The 23,916-nt window shown below is 42.9% G+C and overlaps 1 protein-coding gene across 2 annotated transcripts; it reads left to right on the top strand.

The window, feature by feature from the left end:
* Positions 1–6,614: 6,614 nt before the first annotated feature.
* On the top strand, positions 6,615–23,585 carry LOC124031294 (pollen-specific leucine-rich repeat extensin-like protein 1). Of its 2 annotated transcripts, none has more exons than XM_046342366.1 (5): positions 6,615–6,871; positions 15,294–15,382; positions 17,644–17,734; positions 19,949–21,962; positions 22,189–23,585. In XM_046342366.1, the coding sequence occupies exons 4-5, from the start codon at positions 20,326–20,328 to the stop codon at positions 22,274–22,276; spliced, it is 1,725 nt and encodes a 574-aa protein (XP_046198322.1). In that variant the 5' UTR covers positions 6,615–6,871; positions 15,294–15,382; positions 17,644–17,734; positions 19,949–20,325; the 3' UTR covers positions 22,277–23,585. The 2 variants fall into 2 exon arrangements, with proteins under 2 accessions (XP_046198322.1, XP_046198323.1); XM_046342367.1 differs by lacking the exon at positions 6,615–6,871 and adding an exon at positions 7,419–7,571.
* Positions 23,586–23,916: the final 331 nt, after the last annotated feature.

Genomic DNA, 23,916 nt, shown 5'->3' with positions numbered 1-23,916 from the left:
ACCTGTACCAAGTCAGTGTGCGAGAGTACAGGATAGTTGAGGTAATTTGTAGATGTAGGTGGGAGTGAAGTGACTTTGCATTGATAATAAACAGCGAATAGCAGCGGTGTACAAAAGGGAGGGGGGTCAATGTAAATCGTCCGATGGCGATTTTATTAATTGTTCAGCAGTCTTATGGCTTGGGGGTAGAAGCTGTTGAGGAGCCTTTTTGTCCTAAACTTGGTGCTTCGGTACCGCTTGCCGTGCGGTAGCAGAGAAAACAGTCTAGATTACAGGCAATATCCAAGCTGGGCTAAAGACTTGAGCTACTACTTACAATTATCCTGACGTGGACGAATAGAAGAAATCCCGCTACGACCTCTAACGAGACATCAAACATGCAAAATGACAATATAGGAGGAAGGTGGAATCCTATTTATTTTTTATTGAACCTTTATTGAACTAGGTAAGTCAGTTAAGAACTAATTCCTATTTACAATGACGGCCTACCCCGGCCAAACCCTAACCCGGACGACGATGGGCCAATTGTGCGCAGCCCTATGGGACTCCCAATCACGGCCAGTTGTGATACAGCCCAGGATCGAACCAAGGTATGTAGTGATGCCTCTAGCACTGAGATTCAGTGCCTTAGACCGCTGTGCCACTCGGGAGCCCTCCAAAACAACGGCCCCCCAATTACAGCGGCTACAGTGCTCGTCGTATGTGGCAGGGCTTGCAGTCAATAACCCAGTCATGAGTTGCCCAGCGATGCAGAACTCTCAAACAACCTAAATGCCATTTATGGTCACTTCACGGAATATAACACTGTGCCTTGAGTGAAAGACGCTGTTTTTCTGGATGACTGTGTGATCTTGCTCTCCGTGGCCGATGTGAGAAAAACGTTTAGAGGTTAACAATCAGCGGCCAGATGGAATATTAGGGCTTCACATACATTTTCAATCTCACCTTGTCCCCCCCGTCTGTAATACCAACATGTTTCAAGCTGACCACCATTGTCCCTGTTCCCAAGAGCTCCAAGGTAACCTACCTAAATGACTATCGCCCTGTAGCACTCACATCCGTAATATTTGAAAGGCTGGTCATGACAACATCAACAACATCATCCTAGACACCCTAGACACACTCCAAGTCGCATACCGCCCCAACAGATCCATAGATGACTATTGCACTTCACACTACCCTCAAAACAAGAGGGGAAATGCTGTTCATAGACTACAGCTCAGCGTTCAACACCATAGTCTCCTCCAAACACATCACCAAGCTAGGGACCCTGGGACTGAACCCCTCCCTCTGCAACTGGATCCTGGACTTCGTGATGGGCCAACTCCAGGTGGTGAGGGTAGGCAACAACACCTCCGCTACATTGACCCTCAACATGGGGTGTGTGCTTAGTCCCTTCCTGTACTCCATGTTCACCCACGACGCCAACACCATCATCAAGTTTGCTGATGACACGACGGTGGTGGGCTTGATGACCGATGGTGATGAGTCTGCCTACAGGGAGGGGAGGTCAGAGACTTAGCAGTGTGGTGCCAGGACAACGACCTGTCCCTCAACATCAGTAAGACCAAGGAGCTGATTGTGAAGCATATGAGAAAGAGGGGAGATCATGCCTCCATCCACATGGACAGAGTTGTTGTGGAGCAGGTCGAGAGCTTTAAGTTCCTTGGCATCCACATCACTAAAGCCTTAACATGGTCCACACACACCCGCACAGTCGTGAAGAGGGTACAGCAGGCTGAAAATGTTTGGCATGGGCCCTCAGATTCTCACAAAATTATACAGCTGCACCAGAGAGCTTCTTGACTGGCTGCATCACCGCTTGGTATGGCAACTCCACCACCCTTGACCACAAAGCGCTACAGAGGGTGGTGAAGACAGCTGAATGCATCACTGGGGCCGAGCTCCCTGCCATCCAGGACCTCTATATCAAGCGGTGTCAGAGGAAGGGCTAAAGAATTGCCAAAGTCTTCAGCCACCCAAACCATAGATTGTTCACTCTGCTACCGTCCGGCAAACAGTACCGGAGCATCGGCTCTCGGACCAACAGGCTCTGAGACAGCTTCTACCCCCAAGCCATAAGACTGCTCAAATAGCCAGACTGCTAAATAGTTCATTAATGGTACCTGAACTATCTGCTCTGACTCCATCTTGCACTGACATTACACAAACTCACTAGACTTTATATACACACACATTACATTGTCACACTACACAGTCATTCCCACACATAACCCTCACACATTCACATACACTACATATACACACACACACGCACACAACACACACACGCAGACCAACACAACATAAACACACATACATACATACACACACTTTTACACTCATCATTTGCTGCTGCTACTCTGTTCTTTATTTACGCTTATTATTGTCTATCCTGATACCTAGTCACTTTACCCTGCCTTCATGTACATATCTACAGTTGAAGTCGGGAGTTTACATACACTTTAACTAAATACATTTGAACTCAGTTTTTCACAATTCCTGACATTTAATCTGAGTAAAAATTCCCTGTTTTAGGTCAGCTAAGATCACAACTTTATTTTAAGAATGTGAAATGTCAGAATGATAGTAGAGAGAATGATTAATTTCAGCTTTTATTTATTTTTCGTCACATTCCCAGTGGGTCAGAAGTTTACATACACTCAATTAGTATTTGGTAGCATTGCCTTTAAATTGTTTAACTTGGGTAAAACGTTTTGGGTAGCCTTCCACAAGCTTCCCACAATATGTTGGGTGAATTTTGACCCATTCCTCCTGACAGAGCTAGTAAAACTGAATCAGGTTTGTAGGCCTCCTTGCTCGCTTTTTCAGTTCTGCCCACAAATTTTCTATAGGATTGAGGTCAGGGCTTTGTGATGGCCACTGCAATACCTTGACTTTGTTTTACTTAAGTCATTTTGTCACAACTTTGCTTGCAAGTACGCTTGGGGCCAATGTCCATTTGGAAGACCCATTTGCGACCAAACTTGAACTTCCTGACTGATGTCTTGAGATGTTGCTTCAATATATCCACATAATTCTGCCTCCTCATGATGCCATCTATTTTGTGAAGTGCACCAGTCCCTCCTGCAGCAAAGCACCCCCACAACATGATGCTGCCATCCCCGTGCTTCACGGTTGGGATGGTGTTCTTCGGCTTGCAAGCATCTCCCCTTTTCCTCCAAACATAACGATGGTCATTATGGCCAAACAGTTATATCATTGTTTCATCAGACCAGAGGACATTTCTCCAAAAAGTATGATCTTTGTCCCCATGTGCAGTTGCAAACTGTAGTCTGGCTTTTTTTGATGGCGGTTTTGGAGCAGTGGCTTCTTCCTTGCTGAGCGGCCTTTCAGGTTATGTCGATATAGGACTCGTTTTACTGTGGATATAGATACTTTTGTACCTGTTTCCTCCTTCATCTTCACAAAGTCCTTTGTTGTTATTCTGGGATTGATTTGCACTTTTCGCACCTGTTATGCAGGTGAATGAGGACCCAAAAGCAACTTGGCGAAAACAGAGTCTTTAATCCAGTAAAGTAAATCTACAATCATAAAGCATAATTCCACTCGTAATGACGAGAACAGACTGGAGACTCGATCATGAACTGCAGGTTGCCTCGGGAAGGCACTTGAACGTAGCAGACTCAGACACCTGCTCACCACGCAGCATCTGAGGGAAACACGACACGACAGGGCGATACACAGACACAGCACGGTGAACAATAGACAAGGATCCGACAGGGCAGAAACGGAAAACAAGGGGAGAAATAGGGACTCTAATCAGGGGGAAAGATAGGGAACAGGTGTGGGAAGACTAAATGATTGATTAGGGGAATAGGAACAGCTGGGAGCAGGAACGGAGCGATAGAGAGAAGAGAGAGAGGGAGGAAGAGAGAAAGAGGGGAACGAACCTAAAAAGACCAGCAGGGGGAAAACGAACAGAGGGAAAAGCAAAATGACAAGACAAAATAAGACAAAACATGACAGCACCAAAGTATGTTCATCTCTAGGAGACAGAACGTGTCTCCTTCCTGAGAGGTATGACGGCTGCGTGGTCCCATGGTGTTTATACTTGCTTACTATTTCTTGTACAAATGAACGTGGAACCTTCAGGCATTTGGAAATTTCTCCCAAGGATGAACCAGACTTGTGGAGGTCTACAATTTTTTTCTGAGATCTTGGCTGACTTATTTTGTATTTCCCATGATCTAATGCAAAGAGGCACTGAGTTTGAAAGTAGGCCTTGAAATACATCCACAGGTACACCTCCAATTGACTCAAATTATGTCAATTAGCCTATCAGAAGCTTCTAAAGCCATGACAACATTTTCTAGAATTGTCCAAGCTGTTTAAAGGCACAGTCAACTTCTAACCCACTGAAATTGTGATACAGTGAATTATAAATGAAACAATCTGTCTGTAAACAGTTGTTGGAAAAATTACTGTCCTAACCGACTAGCCAAAACCATAGTTTGTTACAATAAATTTGTGGAGTGGTAGAAAAACGGGTTTTAATGACTCCAACCTAAGTGTATGTAAACTTCCGACTTCAACTGTCCCTTAAATACCTAGTACCTCTGCACATTGATCTGGTACTGGTACTGCCTGTATATATCTCCATTCTTGTGTATTTTATTTTATTATTTGTGTTAGTTACTATTTTATTTTGTTTTATTATTTTTAAACTCTGAATCATTGGGAAAGGTTTGTGAGCAGGCTTGTCACTGTAAAGTCTACACAAGTTGTATTCAGCGCATGTAATAAATACAATTTGATTTGATTTGTGTTGTGACTGTTTTCAAGATCCAAACCATGACCAATGTCTTACCAATGGGCATCTGCTACTCTGATTCAGCAATCTGCCAAGGGAGGTAAATCAAATCATGGACAAAAAAACGAAACAATTCTTAGCAACTGACAGAACTGGTTTAACGGAGTAAAGCAGGAAAACAAAAAGATCAGGTCAACAAAAAAACTCAAATTCGGGGCCTCAATTCACACACTCACATCTCAACATTGTAAAATACTTGTGTTTGGCTGCTATCAGCTATCATACAGTGCCTTTTTCCACTTTTTGTTGTGTTACAGGCTGAATTTAAAATGGATCAAATTGAGATGTTGGGTCACTGGCCTACACACAATATGTCATGTATTGTCATGTCTTGTCCCTGTGCTTTCTCTTCTCTTCGTTTCCCCCTGCTGGTCTTATTAGGTTTCTTTCTCTCTCTCTATCCCTCTCTCTCTCCCAGCTGTTCCTCATTCTCCTAACGACCTCGTTTACTCTCTCACACCTGTCCCCTATTTTGCCCTCTGATTAGGTCTCTATTTCTCTCTCGGTTTCTGCCTCTGTCCTTGTCGGATTCTTGTTTGCTGTGTCCTTGTTCCGTCCTGTCGTGTTTTGCCTTTTCATCAGATGCTGCATGTGAGCAGGTGTCTCTGTCCGTTACGGCCCGCGCCTACCCGAAGGGACCTGCAGTCTGTTGTAGCTTATCCTGCAATTCTCCTCAACAACTAAAGAGGATTTATGTTTTCCCTGTTTGGACATTTCCTGTAAAGAATTGAGGATTATGTTTTCTCTGTTTGGACTTTAATAAACTCAGTTTCTGTTAAGTCGCTTTTGGGTCCTCACTCACCTGCATAACACAATACCCCATAAGTGGAACTATGTGTTTAGACATTTTTACAAATGACTTACAAATTTAAAGCTTAAATGACTTGAGTCAATAAGTATTCTACCTCTTTGTTACAGCAATCGTAAATAAGTTCAGGAGTACAAATGGGCTCAACAAGTCACATAATAATTTGAATGGACTGTGTGTAATAATAGTGTTAAAATGATTTCTTAATGACTACCTAATCTCTGCACCCCACACATACAGTACAATTATCTGTAAGGTCCCCTCAATTGAGCAGTGGATTTCAAACACTGATTCAACCACAAAAGACCAGGGAGGTTTTCCAATGCATCGCAAAGAAGGGCACCTATTGGTAGATGGGTAAAAAAGAAGCAGATACTGAATATCCCTTTGAGCATGGTGAAGTTAATAATTACACTTTGGATGGAGTATCAATACACCCAGTCCCTACAAAGGTACAGGCATCCTTCCTAATTCAGCTGCCGGAGAGGAAGGAAACTGCTCAGGAATTTCACCATGAGGCCAATGGTGACTTTAATAAAACAGTTACAGTGTTTAATGGCTCTGATAGGAGAAAACTGAGGATGGATCAATAACATTGTAGTTACTCCACAATGCTAACCTAATAGACAGAATAAACTGCCTTGCTCAGGGGCAGAACAACAGATTTTTACCTATGCGTCTGTATTTAATTTTCAATAAATTTGCTAACATTTCCCCCAAAACATGTTTTAATGTTGTCATTATGGGGAATTGTGTGTTGCTGGTGAGAGAAGTAATCAATTTAATCTATTTTGAATTCAGACTGTAGCACAACAAAAGTGGAATAAGTCAAGGGGTATGAATACTTCCTGAAGGCACTGTAAGTCTAATTTGAATTTGATTCTAATGAAGAGCATGGTTTGTTGTTTCTCTGCTTCCTCTGTGGGCTTACAAAAGAGGGAGGCACAGAGAAAGGGGAGGAGGCAGGGGCGGTGGCCATTTTCTCTCTACTTCGAAGATTTCACCGAATCAGTGAGGATTCAGTAATACACCTGTCGTTAAGACTAATTAATGAATTAATACGTTTTTGACGACTGGCTATGGAAGCTCCTGCATAATATCACGTGTTAACGATTCATCTGTACAATAGGTCTACCAATAGGACAAAAAAATGAAAAAGGGACCGTTGCATTTTTTGGGTCGAAAGAACCAGTCTCTCTTCGATACCAATATTAAAATCAAGGAGATGGGTAAGTGTTTACTGTCACATTTAACAATTAACTAATAATAGTGATTGAATATTTAATCTATCATGCCAATCAGCATTTTCTCACTACTGTCCCGACCTTTGCACTTGTTACAGTGACAGATCAATGGCAAATGTGGCCTAAATGTTCACATTCTAGAATAAGAAAAATGCTGGTTGAGTCAAATTAATACCCAATGTTTTACACAATGCTAGTAATCATCGAAAGTAACCAGGGGGGTCATTAGGTCTCCCAACAGTGGTAAACCTACATTTACCTGAGACAGTCACTAGACTCTGCGTTCATGACGATGCAGGTAGAATGCAAGGTGTCTATTTTAACTAAGTATTAGATAGCTGCAGCATTGAATAAAATAAACCATTTTCGTTGCGATTATTTTAGAACATGTCAATCAAAACAATACTACAGATCAGATTTTTTCACTTGGGAATTGCGTATACTTGCCCGCTGATGCGTAATAAAAGTAGTGTGGTGGAGGTATACACTGTATCACGTATGTAGTACAATAGAGAAATAATGTTCAAAGCAGCCTACACAAACGCAAAGCACGTGAGTTCCATTCATGTAAAACCTCACACAGCCTAATTTCAGCGGAATATCGCCCGTCAGGCAGCAAGTGCGAGCAGCTCTCCACTTGTTGTCGGATAGAGCGCAGCTCACAGAATAACGACATCCGTAACAGGTAGGTCGTGTTGAGGAAAGACGATTTAATGTAAAATATCTACTAGCAAATGCTAACTAAAAAGCAACAATGGGTATGCGAACCAAAAGATTGCTCCGAAATCTTGTTTGAATCTTTGCAATGCGCAATTCAGTCATGATTCAGTTTGAATGCATACTGTGTCGGTTTTCTACAAAAACATGGTGGCTTTGAGAGTGAAAACCTGCATTTTTTTAAATTACAACATTATGTGGGCCTACCTATTATTACCAGTAGGCCTAGATATGTTATTGAGATCTTATAACAGACTGCGCCCTAAAAATGTTTAGATTTTTTAAAATATAGAATAATTATAGTCAAAGGAGAACATGGTAGCATAATTATTAGACCTAAAGGGTTTTTTAGTCCAGGTCTTGGGAAATGGAGACTAATTCAAAATGAATATGAATAAACCCCCTAGAGATCTGAAAACTGTTCAAAGGTTCTCAGAACTAAAAACGGGACAAATTGACATATTTTGCATTGCCCTGATTTCTGGGTATTCTATTTGATGAGGCCTCTATAACAACGGAAAGGTCAAATAAAATTAGTATTTGTCACACTTCCTAAACAACAGGTATGGACTAACAGTGAAATGCTTAATTACTGCCCTTTCCAACAATGCAGAGAGAAACATTTAGAAATAATAGAAAAATAACATGAGGAATAAATACACAATGAGTAATGATAACTTGGCTATATACACTGGGTACCAGTACTGAGTCGATGTGCAGGGGTATGAGGTAATTGTGGTAGATATGTACATATAGGTAGGGGTAAAGTGCCTAGGCAACAGGACAGATAATAAACAGTAGCAGCAGCGTATGTGATGAGTCAAAAGAGTTAGTGCAAAAAAAGGTCAATGCAAACAGTTAAGTAGTGAAACCAAATAGCTATTCTGACTAACTATTTAGCAGTCTTATGGCTTGGGGGTAGAAGCTGTTCAGGTTCCTGTTGGTATCAGACTTGGTGCATAGGAAACCCCTTGTCGTGCGGTAGCAGAGACAACAGTCTATGACTAGGTTAGCTGAGTCTGACAATTTTTAGGACAATTTTTAGTCCTGGATCCACGGCCTTTTCACCCCGCTACCATCTAGAAGGCGGAGACAATACAGGTGCATCAAAGCTGGGACAGTGAAACTGATAAACAACTTTTATCTACAGGCCATCAGACTGTTAAAGTCACTACTAGCCAGTCTCCGCCCAGTCCCTGCCCTGAACTTAGTCACTGTTACTAGCCGGCTACCATCCGGTATTCTACCCTGCACCTAGAGACTGCTGCCCTATGTACATAGTTATTGAACACTGGTCAATTTAATCATGTTTACATACTGTTTTACCCACTTCATATGTATATACAGTGCCTTACAAAAGTATTCACCCCCCTTGGCATTTTTCCTATTTTGTAGCATTACAACCTGTATTTTAAATTTCATGTAATGGACATACACAAAATTGTCCAAATTGGTGAAGTGAAATGAAAAAATTAAACTTGTTTAAAACAATTCTAAAAAATAAAATCGGAAAAGTGGTGCGTGCATATGTTTACATCCCCTTTGCTATGAAGCCCCTAAATAAGATCTGGTGCAACCAATTACCTTCAGAAGTCACATAATTAGTTAAATAAAGTCTACCTGTGTGCAATAACACATGATCTGTCACATGATCTCAGTATATATACACCTGTTCTGAAAGGCCCTAGAGTCTGCAACACCACTAAGCAAGGGGCACCATGAAGATCAAGGAGCTCTCCAAAGTAAGGGACAACGTTGTGGAGAAGTACAGATCAGGGTTGGGTTATAAAAAAATACCAGAAACGTTGAACATCCCACGGAAAACCATTAAATCCATTATTAAAAAATGGAAAGAATATGGCACCACAACAAACCTGCCAAGAGTGCCCACCAAAACTCATGGACCAGGCAAGGAGGGCATTAATCAGATAAGCAACAAAGAGACCAAAGATAACCCTGAAGGAGCTGCAAAGCTCCACAGCGGAGATTGGAGTATTTGTCTATAGGACCACTTTAAGCCGCACACTCCACAGAGCTGGGTTTTACGGAAGAGTGGCCAGAGAAAACGTTTGGTGTTCGCCAAAAGGCATGTGGGAGACTCCCCAAACATATGGAAGAATGTACTCTGGTCAGACGAGACCATCAAGGAAAATTACATTTACATTACATTTAAGTCATTTAGCAGACGCTCTTATCCAGAGCGACTTACAAATTGGTGCATTCACCTTATGACATCCAGTGGGACAGTCACTTAACAATAGTGCATCTAAAACTTAGGGGGGGGGTGGGGTGAGAGGGATTACTTAACCTATCCTAGGTATTCCTTAAAGAGGTGGGGTTTCAGGTGTCTCCGGAAGGTGGTGATTGACTCCGCTGTCCTGGCGTCGTGAGGGAGTTTGTTCCACCATTGGGGGGGCCAGGGCAGCGAACAGTTTTGACTGGGCTGAGCGGGAGCTGTACTTCCTCAGTGGTAGGGAGGCGAGCAGGCCAGAGGTGGATGAACGCAGTGCCCTTGTTTGGGTGTAGGGCCTGATCAGAGCCTGGAGGTACTGAGGTGCCGTTCCCCTCACAGCTCCGTAGGCAAGCACCATGGTCTTGTAGCGGATGCGAGCTTCAACTGGAAGCCAGTGGAGAGAACGGAGGAGCGGGGTGACGTGAGAGAACTTGGGAAGGTTGAACACCAGACGGGCTGCGTTCTGGATGAGTTGAAGGGGTTTAATGGCACAGGCAGGGAGCCCAGCCAACAGCGAGTTGCAGTAATCCAGACGGGAGATGACAAGTGCCTGGATTAGGACCTGCGCCGCTTCCTGTGTGAGGCAGGGTCTGGGAAACTGGTCAGAATTGAAGGAATGATGGATGGTGCTAAATACAGGGAAATGTTTGAGGGAAACCTGCTTCAGTCTTCAAGAGATGTTAAACTGGGACAGAGGTTCACTTTCCAGCAGGACAATGACCCTACGCATCCTGCTAAAGCAACACTTGAGTGGTTTAAGGGGAACATTTCAATGTCTTGGAATCCAATTGAGAATCTGTGGTATGACTTAAAGATTACTGTAAACCAGCGGAACCCATCCAACTTGAAGGAGCTGGAGCAGTTTTGCCTTGAAGAATGGGCAGAAATCCCAGTGGCTAAATGTGCCAAGTTTATAGAGACATACCCCAAAAGACTTGCAGCTGTAATTACTGCAAAAGTTGGCTCTACAAAGTATTGACTTTGGGGGGTTGAATAGTAATGCACGCTCAAGTTTTAATTTTTATGTCTTATTTCTTGTTTGTTTCACAGCAAAATATATCTTGCATCTTGAAAGTGGTAGGTATATCAAATTATACATCCCCCCAAATCTATTTTAATTCCAGGTTGTAAAGGCAACAAAATATGAAAAATGCAAAGGGGGTGAATACTTTCGCAAGCCACTGTACTGTATTCTAGTCAAGGCTCATCCTATATAACTATTGCTGTAAACACCTTTTCTATTCATATACTGTCAATACACCATCATATATACAGTTGAAGTCGGAAGTTTACATACACCTTAGCCAAATACATTTAAACTCAGTTTTTCACAATTCCTGACATTTATTCCGAATTAAAATTCCCTGTCATAGTTCAGTTAGGATCACCACTTTATTTTAAGAATGTGAAATGTCAGAATAATAGTAGAGAGAATTATTTATTTCATCACATTCCCAGTGGGTCAGAAGGTTACATACACTCAATTAGTATTTGGTAGCATTGCCTTTAAATTGTTTAACTTGGGTCAAATGTTTTGGGTAGCTTTCCACAACGCTTTCCACAATAAGTTGGGTGAATTTTGGCCCATTCCTCCTGACAGAGCTGGTGTAACTGAGTCAGGTTTCTAGGCCTCCTTGCTCGCACACACTTTTTCAGTTCTACCCACATATTTTCTATAGGATTGAGGTCAGGGTTTTGTGATGGCCACTGCAATACCTTGACTTTGTTGTCCTTAAGCCATTTTGCTACAACTTTGGAAGTATGCTTGGGGTCATAGTCCATTTGGAAGACCCATTTGCGACCAAACTTGAACTTCCTGACTGATGTCTTGAGATGTTGCTTCAATATATCCACCTAATTTCCCCTCCTCATGATGCCATCTATTTTGTGAAGTGCAAGTGCACCAGTCCCTCCTGCAGCAAAGTACCCCCACAACATGATGCTGCCACCCCCGTGCTTCACGGTTGGGATGGTGTTCTTCGGCTTGCAAGCCTCCCCCTTTTTCCTCCAAAAATAACGATGGTCATTATGGCCAAGCAGTCCTATTTTTGTTTCACCAGACCAGAGGACATTTCTCCAAAAAGTATGATCTTTGTCCCCTTAGTCTGGCTTCTTTATGGCGGTTTTGGAGCAGTGGCTTCTTCCTTGCTGAGCGGCCTTTCAGGTTATGTTGATATAGGACTCGTTTTACTGTGGATATAGATACTTTTGTACCTGTTTCCTCCAGCATCTTCACAAAGTCCTTTGCTGTTATTCTGGGATTGATTTGCACTTTTCGCACCAAAGTACGTTAATCTCTAGGAGACAGAACACGTCTCCTTCCTGAGCGGTATGACAGCTGCGTGGTCCCATGGTGTTCATACTTGCGTACTATTGTTTGTATAGATGAACGTGGTACCTTCAGGCGTTTGGAAATTGCTCCCAAGGATGAACCAGACTTGTGGAGGTCTACAATTTATTTTCTGAGGTCTTGGCTCATTTCTTTTGACTTTCCCATGATGTCAAGCAAAGAGGCACTGAGTTTGAAGGTAGGCCTTGAAATACATCCACAGGTACACCTCCAATTGACTCAAATTATGTCAATTAGCATATCAGAAGCTTCTAAAGCCATGACATAATTTTCTGGAATTTTCCAAACTGTTTAAAGGCACAGTCAACTTAGTGTATGTAAACTTCAGACCCACTGGAATTGTGATACAGTGAATGATAAGTGAAATAATATGTCTCTAAACAATTGTTAGAAAAATGACTTGTGTCATGCACAAAGTAGATATCCTAACTGACTTGCCAAAACTATAGTTTGTCAATAAGAAATTTGTGGAGTGGTTGAAAAATGAGTTTTAATGACAACGTAAGTGTATGTAAACAGTTGAAGTCGGAAGTTTACATACACTTATGTTGGAGTCATTAAAACTCGTTTTTCAACCACTCCACAAATTTGCTGGTTGAGAGAATGCCAAGAGTGTGCAAAGCTGTCATCATGGCAAAGGGTGGCTACTTTGAAGAACCTCAAATACATTTTCATTTGTTTAATATTTTTTGGTTACTTTCATGATTCCATATGTGTTATTTCATAGTTTTGACGTCTTCACTAATATTCTACAATGTGCAAAATAGTATAAATAAACTTTTGTGTGTGTATATATATATATATATTATACTGAACAAAAATATAAACGCAACATGTAAAGGGTTGGTCCCATGTTTCATGAGCTGAAATAAAATATCCCCGAAATGTTCCATACGCACAAAAATCTTATTTCTCTCAAATATTGTGCACAAATTTGTTTACATCCCTGTTAGTGAACATTTCTCCTTTGTCATGATAATCCATCAACCTGACAGGCGTGGCATATCAAGAAGCTGATTAAACAGCATGATCATTTCCCAGGTGCACCTTGTGCTGGGGACAATAAAAGACAATGCCACAGATGTCTCAAGTTTTGAGGGAGCGTGCAATTGGCACGCTGACTGCAGGAATTTCCATCAGAGCTGTTGCCAGAGAATTGGATGTTAATTTCTCTACCATAAGCCGCCTCGAACGTCGTTTTCGAGAATTTGGCAGTACGTGTAACCGACTGCAGAACCACAGATCATGTGTATGTCGTCATGTGGAGTAGCGGTTTTCTGATGTCAATGTTGTTTACAGACTGCACCATGGTGACGGTGGGGTTATGGTATGGGCAGGCATAAGCTACGGACAATGAACACAATTGCCTTTTATCGATGGCAGAGATACCGTGACGAGATCCTGAGGCCCATCGTCGTGCCATTCAAAATTCCACAGGCTACAATCAACAGCCTTTTGCGAAGGAGATGTGTTGCTCTGAATGAGTACATTTATATTACGGACTCAAACATTGCTGGTTCTGATATTTCTTCGTTTTAAGGATTTGTGTGTATTGTTTTGTATTGTTCGGTATTACTGCACTGTTGAAGCAAGAAACATAAGCATTTCACTGCACCTGAGAACATCTGCAAAATGTATGGCAGGGAGCTCAGCCCCAGTGATGTACTGGAACATACGCACTACCCTCTGAAGCGCCTTGTGGTCGGATGCCGAGCAGCGGCCATACCAAGCAGTGATGCAGCCAGTCAAGATGCTCTCAATGTTGCAGCTGTAGACATTTTTGAGGATCTGAGTGCACAATGCTGAATCTTTTAAGCTTCCTGAGGGGGAAGAGGCATTGCTGTGCCTTCTTCATGACTGTGATGTGTGTGGACCATGAACATTCCTTAGTGTTGTGGACACAGAGGAACTTGAAGCTTTCGATGGGGGGCGTGCTCGGATTTCCGTTTCATGTAGTGCTCCTTTGTCTTGCTGACATTGAGGGAGAGGTTGTTGTCCTGGCACCACACTGCCAGGTCACTGACATCCTCCCTATAGGCTGTCTCATCGTCAAGTGGTTGTGTGCAAACATGCCACAGGATGGGAATATTTGCATATTTCAATTATGCAGGAACTCAATAGGGAAATGCCTGCCATGCCCCATTGGGAAATATATCTGTAGATGCCAAAATACTTTAAACATTGCCTGTTGTTTCCATACTCGGTTAACAAAGTTTTGATCATAGTTATATCAGGTAATGTAATGCATGTTAATCTGAGTCCTCTTTGAAATTCTTTGAGGTCTCTGTGCTTGACGTGAATGCAGAGCATGACCTGTGTCTCACTAACTGCTGTCTCTCAATGACATTTCTCTCATCAGTTAGTTACTTGGCAGGGACATGCCTGACATTGGAATGGCTGTTTTGTGAAGTTACAGATAAGTTGGTTCTTTATACAGTAACGTCAAAGCCTGTTGCAAACATTATAGATGCCATGGTAAAGTATTTTACTCGGAAAACAATCAGGTGGTCCCTCTCCCCCGTCTCTGCCCAGGAATAACCTGAGGTCAGTATTGATGAACTGCAAACACTCATGACAGGGAGGCCAACAGAAAGTTGACCCCCATAATTATGAATGTTGCACCCCATTTCTATGACCCTACTGAAATTCCATTTGTAAATAGGGGTTCATTGATGATGCGTAAAGAACTCTATTTTCTACCCTATGGCACCCCATTACATTTAGGCTTAAGTGTTTGAACAATAGGGTGACATTACTTTTTATATTGGTTATATAATAATAATATAATAATAATAATATTATTATTATTATATTGGTTTGATTAATCCTTCAACTGCTTGAATAGTTGTTTGCTTTACCCAATTACTATTTTGCTGTCAACAAGAGAAATCCCCCCGACAGAGTTCACTGCATAGCATTACATAGTAGTTTGTCAAGAATTATGAGATCTGCAGACGAAATGCCATAACTTATTATGTACATCCATAATTACTCAACTTTGCACAGTCACTAGACTGCATCTCCTTACAGAGGTGCACTGATCGGTTGAATGGTAAACTTGTTGGTTTTTAAGCAGGTCGTTGGTGCTGTTCTTTTTTTCCTTTTAGACAATGTTGAGCTGGTGTTGGATTCATCAGCCATTCCTGAATCAGGCACTGCCAAAGTGAGGTCCAGACCCGCAGTCAAGCACTACATGGTAAGTTCCTCTGCATGATGGGAAAAAATCTATTACTTCAAATCTACATTTCAACACTGGAGACAGTGTTGCAGCATTTATTGAGACTGCTGTCCAGCTTCTAGGTGGTGTTCTCTAACACCTCAAGATGAAAAATCACATGGAATTTGTTATAGGCCTTGTCTTTAGTTCTTGTCAATGCATTAGGCTCCACATAACTTTCCCACTTTTGCATAAGTCTGCAGAATTGTGAATTCTTTCTCAACAAGGCCTTTGCAGTTTCTGAAAGAGAAACTGCATTGCCTCATGAAGGGCATTCCTGTAATCATTGATCACTGTGTGACCACCTCAGAGTTAGACCTGTCTACCACTCACACCTGGTCACTCTGAAAGCATACTTTTCTAACCGGCAGGTTTCACCTGCGCAGGCTTTTCACATATGTAAAGAGGGAGTAACCCAAGTTTACTTGCAGTTAGGCTATCCATGTGACAAGGGTCAATTTGTTTGCATGTTGACCCAGTCCTCTCAAGTCATTTCTGTCGTCAGAAATTCTCACCCTATTGACTTAGACATTCTCATGCAGGACAGTAACTATAAGAATGTCACCTTGGTTCACACAATCTTGGGTCTTGTACAGTCTGCCACAATTATGGAACCTAGCTCATTTGTGCTCGATTCAACATGCTGTCCCGGTAGGTGATCCAGAAAAGCACAGCTGTATCTGATTTTTAAAAAACCAAGTTGTACTACGTTGTTATTTTGTTGTAGGTATGAAAGCCTACCTCAAAGGGGAGTGTCCTATATGATAGCTCCTCTGTTATTTGTTAGATGTGCCACACCCAGCAGCACAGGGGTTGGACTGCTCTGACTGACTGCTCTGATTTTCACCTGTGAGTCATGGAAAAGAAACATAAGGAATTAAGCTGGTTTAGAAACTGCATTTAATGCCGCACCCTTTGCCCCTTGTGAAATGTTCGTGCCTTTGCAATGAGCTGCCTGCCTCTATGAATAGTCTGCCATGATGACATATTTAAGGCATAAGGGAGGTGTTCCGTTCACGTTAGATGTTTTAAAGATACAGTGTAACCGAGGTTCTTGAGAAAGGACCACACCTGAACTTAATATTTACACAGCTGCATGAAAGTTATGTGTCTGCTGCCTGAACTTGAGAATTATGTGTACCAAGTTCTAAACAAAGCAAGTGATGGTGGCCTGACCATCAGGCCAAGCACAGTACGTTGATTACAGTTTACAGTTACAGGGGTGGACCTAACTTTGGATTGTTTTGGTAGATTAGAGGCCCTCCGGCCCATAGTTCCACTGGTCAATGTGTTTTTTGGTCTGTAACAGTGACTTGCAGTCCCTGGTGTAGGGTGATTCTGACCACAGTCTAACAGCGTTGGAAAGGCACATCTCTGTTCTGTCTGCAGGGCATGTGTTGTGTCAACACAGTCTGTTTATTTATGGCTGTGATACGAACGGTCAGTCACACAGGCAGACAGCAACATGATGGCACATCCCCTTTTCTCTGAGGCAGTCACACCCACTTTTCTTACAAGAAGAGATGGGAGTGTTGCCTGTGCCTTATCCACAGGCAGGGCGTGGTGTGGGCTGCCTGTGCCTTATCCACAGGCAGGGCATGGTGTGGGCTGCCGGTGCCTTATCCACAGGCAGGGCGTGGTGTGGGCGAGGCATGACAGCGTAGCTATAAAAGGCAGTAATGTCCTGAAAAGAGCCCAAAATGGTGCTTGTAAGCTTCAGCTAGTGTCTAGCAAGGGGTTAGACACAGTACACCAGTGGAAAATATATTGCTGAATCATTTCAAGTGGGATACTCAGTGTCAGAGATCATGTAGCCTCAATCTGCACCAAGAGGCTTTGCTGTTATAGAAAATGACTCCAACTGTTGGGAAGCCTAGACTAAAAGGAATTTTGGATGAAAAGCCCTTTCCGATTTCATGTGCCTGGCCTTCCTCTGTCTTTGGTAATTGACACTACTTGTACACCGATGTACTTGTTTTCTGAGTGCAAGGTTTAGTAAATTAATAGTTTTTGCATCAGTGTTGTCATCACACAGCAAACATGAAAACCTGTTCTAAAGTAGATGCAAGTAGTCATTTGGATAACAGGTTGGATCACTGCAAGCCACAGTGCAGTCTAGAAACAATCCATTCCCTTCCCTCTCACACTCAGTTCCTCTTACAATCTCAACAGTGAATCTCTAAACTGACACCAGGGTGAAATGTCAACCGTCTGATGGCGTTTGTCCTTGTTTCCCACAGTCCTCCTCTGATGTTGTGCAAGGGTTTGCTGTCCCAACACCCAAAGTTCCTGTCCTCCCCCCTTTCAACAGTCCAAAGATCAACAGGGCAGGTGAGGGTCTCCCAAGTCTCTGTGTTTACCAGAGTTAAGCTGTGCAGCTAAATCATTTACATTTCTATGAACTTAAGCCGTACTGCTGGTTTTCGATTCAGTTGATTGATCAAATTTCGGCACAAACTCAAAGCAACTCTGTTTTCATAAAGGGCTTAAATATACAGTACCAGTCAAAAGTTGACACCTATTCATGTAAAAAAAATATATATATATATTTTTTTATTACTATTTTCTAAATTGTAGAATAATAGTGAAGACATCAAAACTATGAAATAACACATGGAATCATGTAGTCACCAAAAAAGTGTTAAATCAAAATATGTTATTTGAGATTCTTCAGTTGCCACCCTTTGCCTTGATGACAGCTTTGCACACTCTTGGCATTCTCTCAACCAACTTCATGAGGTGGAACCTGGAACCTGGAATACATTTGAATTAACAGGTCCGCCTTGTTTAAAGTTCTTTCCTTCTTAATGCATTGGAGCCAATCAGTTGAGTTGTGACAAGGTAGGGGTGGTATACAGAAGATAGCCTAATTGGTAAAAGACCAAGTCCATTGCAACGTAGACATTGAGTCGGGAAGCAAGTGCAGGTGGTGAGTTTAATAATAAACGAAACAATAAAAGAGGAGCGTACGGACATGAAACAACATCAATACTGCCTGGGGAATAACCCGAAGTGAGTGGCAGATATAGGGAAGAGTGAGTGAGGAGTCCAGGTGTGTGCGCGTATTGATGGCAACGTTGAATGCCGGAGAGGGGGAGCATGAGTAGACGTGACATCCATATTATGGCAAGAACAGCTCAAATAAAAGCGAAACGACAGCCCATCATTACTTTAAGACATGAAGGTCAGTCAATCCAGATAATTAAGAAGTCGCAAAAACCATCAAGCGCTATGATCAAACTGGCTCTCATGAGGACCGCCACAGGAAAGGAAGACCCAGAGTTAGCTCTGCTGCAGAGGATAACTTCATTAGAGTTAACTGCACCTCAGATTGCCCAAATAAATGCTTCAGAGTTCAAGTAACAGACACATCTCAACAGCAACTTTTCAGAGGAGACTGTGTGAATCAGGTCTTTGTGGTCAAATTTTTGCTGCTGCAAAAAACACTACTAAAGGAAACCAATAAAAAGACTTGCTTGGGCCAAGAAACACGGGGAATGGACATTAGACCGGTGGAAATCTGTCCTTTGGTCTGATGAGTCCAACCGCCATGTCTTTGTGAGACACAGAGTAGGTGAAAGGTTGATCTCCACATGTGTGGTTCCTACCGTGAAGCATGGAGGTGGTGTGATGGTGCTTTGTTGGTGACACCGATTTATTTTTTAGAATTCAAGGCACACTTAACCAGCATGGCTACCACAGCATTCTGCAGGGATACGCCATCCCATCTGGTTTGCACTTAGTGGGACTCATTTGTTTTTCAACAGGACAATGACCCAAAACACACCTCCAGGCTGTGTAATGGATATTTGACCAAGAAGGAGAGTGATGGAGTGCTGAATCAGATGACCTTCCCTCCACAATTACCCGACCTCAACCCAATTGAGATGGTTTGGGATGAGTTGGACCGCAGAGTGAAGGAAAAGCAGCCAACAAGTGCTCAGCATATGTGGAACTCCTTCAAGACGGTTGGAAAAGCATTCCAGGTGAAGCTGGTTGAGAAAATGCCAAGAGTGTGCAAAGATGTCAAGGCAAAGGGTGGCTACTTTGAAGAATATAAAATATATTTTGATTTGTTTAACACTTTTGGCTAATACATGATTTCATGTGTGTTATTTCATAGTTGATGTCTATTATTCTACAATGTAGAAAATAAAGAAAACCCTTGAATGAGTAGGCGTGTCAACTTTTGACTGGTATGGTACATAAGTTATTTAATTGTCATTTAAAAAAAACATGTTTTCACTTTAATTATTGGGTATTGGGTGTAGATGGTGAGAGAAAACACAAATAAATGTAGAATAAGTGAAGGGATATGAATGCTTTCTGGAAGCACTGTAAATGTTTGTCTAAGATCTTGCACAAGAACACTACAAATATCCAAGCAGCCATTCACAAGCATGTTTGCAGAGTGGGAGGGTACAGATCAAATGTAATTTAATCAGTTTCACCATAACTCAGGCCAACAGAACTAAAAGTAAAATCATTTATTTTGACAAGTTAAATCAATAAAACACTTGTCTGATGGTAGTTCTTTCTTTATAGTAAATGCCGATCGGTTTTCCAATGGATCAGCTATATCTGTGCCCGATTTGGTGGATGGGGAGATATTTATTCCACCTCCCCCTACAATGGCACCCCCACCCCCCCCCCACCCATGTTCATCCCTCCCCCACCAGATTTCTTGGGTGACTTGGACTCCCTTCACCCTCCCTCCATGCCCCCTCCAAAACCTCCATCAGTGGTTCTGTCTAAAGAGTACGAGGATTTCACCTCCCTGAAACCTCCACTAATGCGCCCCCCCGAAGCCCCCGTCAACTTCCTCCAGTGCTTCTAGTTCATCTTTGTCCATTTCTACACCAACACCAGTCCCTGATTTTACTGAGCCCCCAAAGTTTGCCCCTCCACAGCCCCCTATAGACATGAGACAAGCTGCTCTGAAAGCCCTGAAGACCCCGCCTCCAAAGCCAACAAGGCTGTCCTCCATCCACAGCATGGACGAAGCCTCCCAGGTTCCAGCCCAAGCTTCCCCAGTACAGACCCCGACACCCTCCAGCTTCAACCCCCAGAACACAGCTAAGCTCTACAGTGTTCCTAAGACTGGCATTCTGGGTAGACAGTTGGACCGTGACAATAGGCCCAAGCAGATCCTACTCCTCCAGGTCAATGGGAAAGACCCCTCTGTGGCACCACCAGGTAAGCCAGCCCAGAGAAATAGCTTGGGTATGCGGCTGGAGCAAAACCTGCAGGACTTAAAGGAAAACTTGCAAGCCACCCTTCCAGGCCAACCCACCCCACCCGAGACTTGGGAGGAAGTGGAGTCTTTGTCTTTATCAGCACAACAGGGTATGAATAAACATGCCGTAGTACCCCCTAAAATGTCACCCAAGCTTCAGAAGGTGGTCACTGCCCCTGTAAACACAGAGGCTAGCCAGGTCAAGCAGGAAGCGTCTCCAGGCCGGAATAACAAGTTCAGTCCTATGCTGGACAGTAAACTACGCAACCTGAAGGCCAGTGATGTCACTGGGATGAGGGACGGTCCTGCCGCTTCCCCCCTGGCTCTTCTCATGGCGGCTAAAGAGCGAGAGAGGCACAGGTCCAGTCTTTCCCTTGAAAACAGCACAAAGAGTAATGAGCCATTAGCCAGCATCCAGCACAGTGAATGCAATCCCAATTCTTTCACCGTCATCCCTAGGGCCACCTCATTCACTTCTGTAACCTCACAACATAAACCACAGTCTGTGGTCCCACTGGAGGCCACAGTGGTAATCCAGATTCCAGCAAAACCCCAGAATATTGAGTCAGCGGTGAAGGGGCCAATTGCAAATCCAGTAGTTAAAAGGATTCTGCCCACCTCTAGGTCCTCATCCTCCAGCAGTCTAGCCGTGGAGAAGCAAAGTGGAGAGCAGAGGATTGATTCACCCTCTAGCCCTGTCAGGGATGACGAGAACCTATGCATGCCATTACTCCCTCCCCCTCCCGAATTCGATGACCATGATGTCGTGGACTCTCCTCCCAGCTCACCTCCACCTGACCCTCCACTGAAGAAGGTCCTGCCTCCCACTCCCAGCCCTGTCCTTCCAGTCCTGTCCTCTACTGCCAACCCTGTCCTTCCTGTCAAAACTCCCTCGCCTCCCCCCCCAAAACCTAAATCTCCAAGCCCTCCCAAATTCCCACCTCCTGTCATGGAGATCAAACCCAAACTGCCTGTTCAGATCAAACCCAAGCCACCTCCCACCCAGGCCCTCTCCTCCCTCTCAGCCAGCCAGGCCACACTCCAGAGCATCCTGCAGAAGAAGATGCTAGAGATGGACTGCAAAATGGACAACAAAATGCTGGCCATGAAGGAAACAGACTCTGATGACTGGGGGTCTCCCTTGTCTGAGGAGACCAAGTTCCCGGTTGTCCCCAGAGTCACCATGAAAAACTCTGTTATCCCTGCAAAGAGCAAGAGTGCCACTGTGCCAGCCATAACACAAGGACTTGACATGAAGGAGCTGGACACAAAAATGGCCATGAAAGGTCAGGGTTTGTCAGAGCCATCAAGAGTTCCCACAAGGTAGGACTTGCTCTCTGTCCGCTTGGCTTTTTGACAAAAAAGTTGGTTTAAGATTAGGGTGTTGTGACTAGTTGGACTTAGTTTCGGTTTGTCTAGTAGTGTCCCTAATTGCATGTTTTGACTCATAGTAAATAATGTTATCTAGATGTATTAAAAAATATTGCTAAATGCAACTAGATCAACCTGATGTGTTTAAATGTTAATTATTTATTCCTCTACTTTTTAGCAATGGGCCACGGTCAAAGCAGGCATATGGCATGACTTTCATGGTACAACCCGGAACCAAACAACCAATCACAGTTGTCAGCAAATGAGGATCCAACTCAATTATACCACATACTGTACCATACAGCCCCTGTCAAGAGCAAGGACAATGGAAAGAGAGCACCTTAAAATACTGCTAAAAATGGATATTTCCAATAAAACACTAAGCATGTATGCCAAGGATGTTTTCACCAAGCCCCTGGAGAAAATACAAGGTGCTAAGCATTTGTCTAGAAAAGGTTTTGCTGTACCACAGCACATAAACCTGCCCCCCAGAGGTGGGGTCAAATAGCTTCTTGTCTAGGTGCCAAAGTCTAGAGTGGACTATTGGAACAGCTTTCAACAGTATCTGACTGCTACAGTTTAAATCAGTGCTAGTACACATTGCCTTATTTTTTACCTAATAGATTCAAAGCAGATTGTGAGGCTGTTTTAAAAATAGGAGCTGTAATTTGCCAGCCTTAATATACACTGAATAATGTCATGCATAAGGATATTTTTATAAATGTCTTGAAGAGTTACTATACGGATGTGTACAGATTGTTTTTGCTTATGTTTCCATTGTGTCAAAGTACCTGTATATTTTTAAAGCATAAAGGGAATTGAACTAGTCTACTACAATACATTACGGACAAATGTATATTGTTCACTATATTACACTTAAGGGTGCAACAACTATGTAAACTGTTTATCTTTTGATCTTCTACTTCAGTCAGGTGAGCAAGATATGTTCCAGGTACACCAGCCCCATTAACAAAAATAGTTTGCTCCTACAGACAGTCAAGCGGCCGTGGTTTGTTATATAACTGAACATTAGAATGGGCAGAATGAGTGACCTAAGCAACTATGAGCGAGGTATGATCGTCAGTGACAGGTGCACCGGTTCCACTATATCAGAAACAGCCAGCCTCCTGGGCATTTCATACACGACAGTCTATGGTTTACTGAGAATAGTGCATTAAACAAAAACAGATCCAGTCAGCAGCAGTCCCGTGGGCGAAGACAGGTCGTTGAGAGGTCGGAGGAGAGTGGCAAGATTCGTGAAAGTTAACAGGCAGGACACAAACCGGCAAATAACGGTACAGTACAACAGTGGTGTGCAAAACAGCATCTCAGGACGCACAACTAGTCTGTCCTTATAGTAGCAGACGACCACACCGGGTTCCACTCGTATCAGCTAAAGCAGGTCCAGTGGGCACGCGATCAAACACTGGACAATTGAGTGGAAAACCTTGCCTGAAAATTATATTTCAGATGGTGTCAATTTAATTGATTCATTTTGGAGTAGAATGGTCTTAAGTCACCAGGAGTGACTTAAACAGTTCAAATAAATATGGAGAGGTATGCCCCTGCACGCTACTTTAGTGTCTGTCATTACTAAAGCTGCTCATTTATACAAAAATAAGTATTGTTTTTAATGTAGTTAAACCATGATGTATCAAGGCTGTTGATATCTCCTGACAGGAGTGTAAGTTGACATGACCATCTGATTTTTGGGAACTTTGGCATGTTCCAAGTCCTTTTAGAATGATTTGGCACAAAAGCCACCACCTTCAGAAACAATTGAAACTATAATTACCCTGGATTGCCTTCCCTGGATTTCTGGTTTTAAACATTGAATTATGCCAAATATACCAGTACAAAGGTCAGGGCACAGGCCACTCTTTTGGATTATTATTTACCTGTGATA

The sequence above is a fragment of the Oncorhynchus gorbuscha genome, linkage group LG03 (genome assembly GCF_021184085.1).
Source record: "Oncorhynchus gorbuscha isolate QuinsamMale2020 ecotype Even-year linkage group LG03, OgorEven_v1.0, whole genome shotgun sequence".
NCBI lineage: Eukaryota > Metazoa > Chordata > Actinopteri > Salmoniformes > Salmonidae > Oncorhynchus > Oncorhynchus gorbuscha.
Note: the sequence above shows the minus strand (reverse complement) of the source record. Positions and strands in the feature narration are given on the sequence as shown.

Excerpts from the sequence above, each read along its gene's own strand:
- LOC124031294 (XM_046342366.1), top strand. The coding sequence starts at position 20,326 with ATGAGACAAGCTGCTCTGAAAGCCCTGAAGACCCCGCCTCCAAAGCCA. Across the intron at positions 21,963-22,188 it reads CCATCAAGAGTTCCCACAAG|CAATGGGCCACGGTCAAAGC; the intron begins GTAGGACTTGCT and ends TCTACTTTTTAG.